The sequence below is a fragment of the Trichophyton verrucosum genome (genome assembly GCF_000151505.1).
Source record: "Trichophyton verrucosum HKI 0517 chromosome Unknown contig00993_1.f1.exp, whole genome shotgun sequence".
NCBI classification, from domain to species: Eukaryota; Fungi; Ascomycota; class Eurotiomycetes; order Onygenales; family Arthrodermataceae; genus Trichophyton; species Trichophyton verrucosum.
Genome location: NW_003315202.1, coordinates 1 through 6,894, shown reverse-complemented (window position 1 = coordinate 6,894; position 6,894 = coordinate 1). Strand labels below are relative to the sequence as shown.

The 6,894-nt window shown below is 48.4% G+C and overlaps 2 protein-coding genes across 2 annotated transcripts; one reads left to right on the top strand and one right to left on the bottom strand.

Moving 5' to 3' along the window:
• Positions 1–4,078: 4,078 nt before the first annotated feature.
• On the bottom strand, positions 4,079–5,066 carry TRV_07302 (uncharacterized protein; the record flags this gene model as incomplete). The annotated part of the gene is made up of 4 exons (XM_003018636.1): positions 4,079–4,134; positions 4,224–4,442; positions 4,508–4,844; positions 5,004–5,066. The coding sequence occupies 4 exons, from the start codon at positions 5,064–5,066 to the stop codon at positions 4,079–4,081; spliced, it is 675 nt and encodes a 224-aa protein (XP_003018682.1).
• A 162-nt stretch (positions 5,067–5,228) lies between these two features.
• On the top strand, positions 5,229–6,290 carry TRV_07301 (uncharacterized protein; the record flags this gene model as incomplete). Its single annotated transcript, XM_003018635.1, has 2 exons — positions 5,229–5,318; positions 5,442–6,290. Coding segments are annotated over 2 exons (939 nt in total), but the record flags the coding sequence as incomplete, so codon positions are not given.
• Positions 6,291–6,894: the final 604 nt, after the last annotated feature.

Here is a 6,894-nt window from a genome sequence, read left to right as displayed (position 1 = left end):
GAGGCTGAACTGGAGAGAGCCCACTATGAGCCAGCTCGCTTCCAACGGCGCAGCTTCGGCCTGCAGCCCTTGGCAGTTATGCTTTTGCGTAACTCCATTGAGCAGGTACCAAACTTGTACAAGGCACCTACCAAGGTACTCCGTTCAAATGGGGGTGAGAAAAGTTCTGGACTCAGTAGCTCTGCTACCCGAACCAGGACATTCAGGGCATCAGGGGGAGCGCGACTTAAAGGGGCCCATTTTGCATAACTTCAACAACCTCCCTTGCACCTTGCATTCCTGTTCTTGAGGGTGATACCCAGTGAGAGAAGAAAACCGGACTGCTGGTCCCATGTTTTCTCCAACTCCAACCGATAAATAACACCCTCTTGTTACCACCTCTCTTCGGAGTCCTGGAGATGACGAGGTGACCCGGCAACCTGGATAACTAGTCGTCCTAGCGCAAGGCACATGTCGTCTCAAAAGCTATCTCTCCTTCTGATACGTTCCCACTTGGCCCTTGATTTGATAATCATCACCTTCCATGCATGGCATGCCATAACAAGCGGGGGTTCCCTGAGACCGTTAATTATGTATCAACGATACAGACATATAGCCTGCTAGCTATATGGAGTGACACCTTATAGGCTCAGTTATACACTGTCTTTCTTTTTCTTTTTCTTTTCTTTTTTTTTTTTTCCTTTTTGTCGGGCAGCGTCGATCTCATGTGTCCTTATCTTTTTTATTATTATTATTACCTTCTCCAGAATCCCCTGCTCTTGCCCATCGCAACTTTACTCGCCCTATAAGCAGTATTATAGGGATAGACGCAGAGAGGGACCCCCACGATTGGGCTGTCCCCAGATGAAATGCGTCAGTGACTAGTTGAATGAGTAACTCAAGCATCCATCCATCCCCTTCCATCCTCCACATGTTCTACCACAAGGAATGCTTGCGCTTGATCCATGACCACGCCACCAACGTTCGTTTAGATCCCTTCTCCCTTGAGCCCATACCCATCGTCTTTAGGACTGCCGAGATCAACTCACATGTAAACACTATGTTTGCAACAATGCAGTCCCTTGCTCTTTTGTTGCCTTTCTTTGTTGGCTATTTTAGAATTAGCCTTTCTTCGCTAATATCTTGATAGCCAGATCAGGCTGCTCAACCATGCATGTTCATTTTGCCTCATGCATGATGGTGGTGTCCGTATCATCGACCGTGTGGCCTATTCTATCATTTACCCTTCCCTGGCTAGACGTGGTGCATGATTTCCTCGATGTCCCCGAAGCTACAAGGTCAACCGATCACTTTTTCCGCTGATACCCAGGATTCTCCGATAGCCCCAGCCAGAGGAATTAAGATATCTCATCCATACACAGCATTATTAACTATCGGGGTCATATAGCTAGCTAACTATAGACAGTTCGGTTTTGTATATATGCCTTAACTGCTGGGGGTTGTCTGTCAGCTTGGCTCGTACCTTAAGCAATGGCACTCGTTTTTGGGGCATTTGCTCGATCCTTTTGCCACCTCCGCTGTGCATCTTCCAAATTGAATGGATTCCTGATTTAGTTCTAGATCATGGAACTGCTGATTCCTTGCTCCTCTCCTCTTTAACACATTCTATTTCATTCCTTGGAACCAAACCCCCCCTTGCTGTGGCAACCTTTACAAAAATCTTAGCTAAGTAATGAGTGTTTTTTACAGGAGCCACGAGGCAAGATCACAAAATTATAACCTCCTCAGTCTGCAGACAAGCCCCAGACCGCAAGATGCGGCCGACTCCCTGAAGCAAGTGCTCCAGTCCAAGTGATCTTATTAAAGTCATTGCTACGTCAAACCTTCCCTAGCCATGTAAGAAGCATGGTTTTTATAATTGTCAGTAGTGGTAACCAGCTCAGGTGCAAATTACGAGCTACCGCTATGACACCCTGTGCCTCCAATGAGAACTACTCTTCTTATGAGATCCGCGCCTCCCGCTTAACGGTTTGCAAAATCAGTATTAACACACTTTCCTCCAGCCTGGCATGTAAAACCTTTCTGCACATAGCATGCAAGCCTGCAGCCAGCGCACACGAGGAGAGAAAGGGAAGATAGGCGAACACCATGCCGCTGAGAATAAGCAAGCTACCATCTACCGTGGCCAGTCTCAACTTGGAGCATTCAAAGCAGATGCAGAATATGCATCATTTCGCATCTATATCCCGCCCGTGTGTCTTGATATCCAGTCTTATTACGGTCTGGCCGAACATGTGTCAATGATCTAGCAGCAACTTGCGTGGCCCGAGTCATCACTTGCCTCGCCTACTTCAGCGGTATCAATATCTACCTTAACTTGAATGTGCAATGTACAAAACAATAAGCAATGCTTCAGTCTCGGATAAGGTCGCACAAAATCTATAAAATAGACGGTTAAGGAATGAGTTACACGCAAGCTCGGCTGGTAAAGAGGGAAAATAGGAAATCATTGGCATCCTTCGACGGCCCCAGCACTCTCACGCGCTGTTCGAATTAGTGAGACGAGACAGGATGACATTGCCCACTTGGCCTTCCAGCGCTCGGTTTCCAGTCTCCTAACACTGCCACTTGGCTTCCTTTTCTATAAACCGGATTTGTCTGTTCAGGTGGATACGAATGTTCAGCTGTTTTCCTTACGAGGCCCTGTCGTACACATGCTGACGGTAGGACAGCCTCTGAACCGCTTAACCGGCAAGGTAAAGTTGCCTGTCTGCCTGGGGAGGGGAATAGAAAGCGTGCAATTTCCTTATGACGCATTTCACAAGTTGCTATGTATGCACTATTTTCTTGGGTGCTTTGCCGATGCTGGTCAAGCGGAGTGAGGTGTGATGGGAATGGTATGTTACTCAATTGGTATTTGAATCTAGACCGAATTACAGGGGTAGATCTCCGAGTAGGTGGGAAGATTCTCCCTCGGCCAGTGAGGTTTTTGTCGTATCCGGGATCCCAGCGAGAATTGATGGCGAGTGGGTTGTAATAGGGAAAGGGGTATAAGAAAAGAAATGTACCTTGGCCTCATTATGTAGAGGGTGGTATATAGATACACGGGTGATGGTCAAAGAAGAATAGCCTAGCAAACGAAAAGCGCAAGTTGAATTAGACTAGATAAAAGAATAAAAGGAGAGAGATAAACAACAACAACAAAGGACAAAGAAAAGGAGAAAAGGAAAAGTAGCCACGAAAAGGAATGTCGGAGGAGAAATGCTTGGTCAGGTATAAGAGCAGCATGTTTGTCATGATACAAAAGAAAAGAAGTGCCGTGCGTGTCAGTTACTATGGGTAAGCCAGTTTAGGACAGCAAACCATACATCCAAGCTGGTAAGAGGCATAGACAGGTATCAAGCCAGTCTACATGCTGAAGAAAAGATGGGGAGCAGTAGGCAAAGACAAGAAGTTGATATATGAAAAGGGGTTGTAGAAGATGAGAGGGAGAAAAAGGGTCTATAGCAAGAATGGATGGAAAAAAGTTCAAAATCAAACGGAGACAGCAAAAGAAGTGAAGAATAGAGAAAAGTGGTGGTAGCATGATCAAAGGAAGCCTGGTCCATCCCAACCCAGCCCAGCCACGTGTCGTATGCCGGTATGTAGCTTCCCCAAGCTCATCATCCTTATAAGACGTGTGGGTAAATACGCTGTCAGATTGATAGCCCGATTAAAGGCTATGATCAAAGCAGACAGGCGTTGATAGATCCATAGATCCAAACGAGTCCAGAATGATCTGGAATTTTGATGCTGGATGCATTTGTATTATAAGTGTCGAATGCGAAGTAGTAACCTCTCGGTGAGTCGGCGTGTAGGCGTCAAAGGATACCGGCCAGATATTGGGGTTGGTTCTCATTGCCGACCCAGCACAAGAAGGGAAAAAAAATGATAAGATGATTCCGAGCCGTTAAACTCCGCCCAGTAGCGTTAACGCCGATGTGAACAGGACTCTTAGTCCCGCTCTGTCCCGAAGTAAATCCAAAAGGAGAGAGAGAAAAAAAAATGAAAATATTCCCACAAATCACAGCATGCGTACACGCAAAAAGGTATTGCTCTCTTCTGTTGAGGTATATGAAGTGTAATACAGACGACCGAGTTAGAAGATACCGTTGACAATGTTTGAGCCAATGGTGGCGCCAGCACCAAAGATAGCTGCACGGAGACCTTGAGTTAGTAACGGTGACAACAGTCTATGTAGACGACTGAAAATAGAGCGAGAGCGAGAGAGAGAGAGAGCTTACCAGCATTGCCCATTTTCTTTCCGAATTTCTTGCCGTTCTCCTCGAATTTGCTAGGAACTTTTCCGTGGGACGATGAGCCGGACTGTGATATCTCAAGGGGCATGTTGTTGTAGCTGATGGGCTGGGGAGAATGGATGATGGGCTTCTCCTCGATTACGCTAACGTAGGTTCGTGGGAAGATACCCTCAAGGTGAGTTCGCTCGTTCCTACCACGCCACCCTGTAGGTAAGTTAGCCATCAGTGCTTATGGGAGCAAACTGTCAATATGCATGTATACTACGCACAGTCATTGTTCATATGCTCGAGAACCTGAATTCGATCGTTAGGCTGCAGTGCCAAGTCTCCGGCATCAGTTGGAGTATAGGCGTAAAGAGCCGAAGCAAGAGAGAGTACGGGAGGAGCGGAAGAATACGTGGGCGGCGGCGGGGGGCTTGAGTATGGGCTCTCAGCCTTCTCGTTCAGGCTGACTCGAGATAGTTGGGCAGCTGGGGGGGAAAATGTTGACTCAGTAACGGGCTGATGTAATGGAGCGTGCAGCTGTGTCTGACTAGGTAGCTGTTCGAGGATGGATGACAACTGTGCAGGAGTGATGACGGAGGAGTCGGCAAGAAATTCGAGTTCCTGGGTCAATTCCCACGGTCAATATGTGTGTGGATAATAGAAGTAGGAAGAAAAGACAGGTCCTGATGTAAACACCCTCTAACAGGTCCAAACGACGCCAGGTCACAGGAGGATTCCATCTGTTGACGGGAAGACAACGGGAGCAGGGTATTGACTAACAGTTCTGATGTTCCGCAGAGACCGGTTGGTCATGGCGATGGAGATGTTGTTTTGGTTCGACATCATGTGCGTCCGTAAATGTATTTCTACCCACGAAGAGACGGAAACGACGTCCAAACGAGGATGTGTTTGGGGAGAGTATGCGTAAATTAGGGACGGGAGTCTCGCTCTCGCTTCAAGACGACGGCTGGACTGCTAGACAACCCAGCTAGAAGCAAGACGGCGATGGAGGAGAAGGGTGGTGGGCGAGGATGGATGTCTGGTGGATTGTTTGCTGCGGCTTTGCAGAAGAACTTCTCGATGTTCTTGATGGCGGTTGAGAGTTGATCAGGTGGCACTCACGTGCAATCCAGACCTTTTTAGTTGAACTTCTTATCGTTATCGTCTTGGGTCCGTTCTTGTTGTTCGTTCGTCGTGTTCTAGGCGGCGTGTTCGCAGGAGACGAGACGCCTGTTTGCTGTCGAGCTGCCGGGTCGTCGTCGTCTTGCTTGTCTACCGGGTTTCCGATCCAGCAACAAGAAGAAGAAGAAGAAAAGAAGAAGAAGAAGGAAGAAGAGGAGGGCGACGCGGATGTTTGAAGACGAAGGGAGACCCCTGGAGGAGAAAAAGAAGAGACCGGCTAAAGCGGCGAGAGAAAGTGGCCTCTTTGGGCCAGTCGTCCTGCTGGTTTGCTCGTGTCGCCGCTTTTGTGATGCTGAGTCATCTGGCTCTTTTCCCCCCTGGCTCAGCCACAAGCCCAGCGTCGGGAGCAGCAGGAAGGACGGCGAGGAAAAAGCAAGCATCGAAAGGCTGAAGAAAAGAACAGGGAAATCACAGTCAATCATAATATTCTATGAAGAAGAAAAGTGGATTGGTGGATGGGTGGGAAGGCTAGTACGGAGAAGCGGAGCCGGTGACCAGGCCAGGGACCTGACCTTCCCTGAGAGACGACTTCGCGACGACGACGCTCCTGAGCCCGGCGATCGCCCACGGTTACAGCAGGCCGCCATATTCCTCAGAGCAGAGCAGCAGGCAGAGATGCCAGCCAGTTTTCGCTGTAACGAACTAACTAGTTATACGAACGGAAAGTTCTGCGTTGCGTCGCCGGATCTTCGTTTGATAGACGCTGGTTCGATGCAAAGCGGAGGCCGACTTGCTCGCCTGAGACTTCCTTTGTGCGCTCGAGTTACAAGCGTGCATAGCCCAGACACAAGGAGGATAATGCATTGGCGGCTTGTTGACCCGATCAACTCTGTCCACTCTCCACTTCTCGTGTTTCTTCCCCGCTACGGGAACCTGACAAGTTCGGTGGGCCGATTTCAATTCTGTTGTTGACAGATATGGCTGCTGGTGGTTACCTCACACCACGGCTGGGAGTGACAGTCATTTAGAGGCGGTTGTGGTGGCAGATAAGACCGCCGTTAATGCAGGAACATGCATGGGCCATGTTGGTTAGTGTAACCGCTCCCAGGGTTGCCACTCTCACACGACCTCTTCTCGCCCAGCGGTATACATATACCAACCTTGCATCCTCGAGAGAGAGGAGACTAACTAGTTAATTAACTGTCGCTCTGTCCCGGGCGAGGGCCGAGCCAGGAACAAGCGCAAGGAGGCGTTGATACCTACTTAGGATCGGTTCTCTGCGGAAACTCCCAGTTTTCAACACAAAGAGATGGCCCGCCTGTCATACAATGCCTATGGCCTCCATATACTACCCCTTACTTGCTGAGGATTTTGTTGCAAACAAAGGTTAGTCTTAAGGATCAAGATGTATCTGCTTCTATCACTGGTAGAGTTGTGATGGCCTGCTAAATTTGTTTATAGCTGGTGGTAGATGGTATTTCAAGGAGAGTGAACTCACCCCCCTTTTACTTTATCCATTAGACGGATAATTCTACTTTTTTTTTTTTTT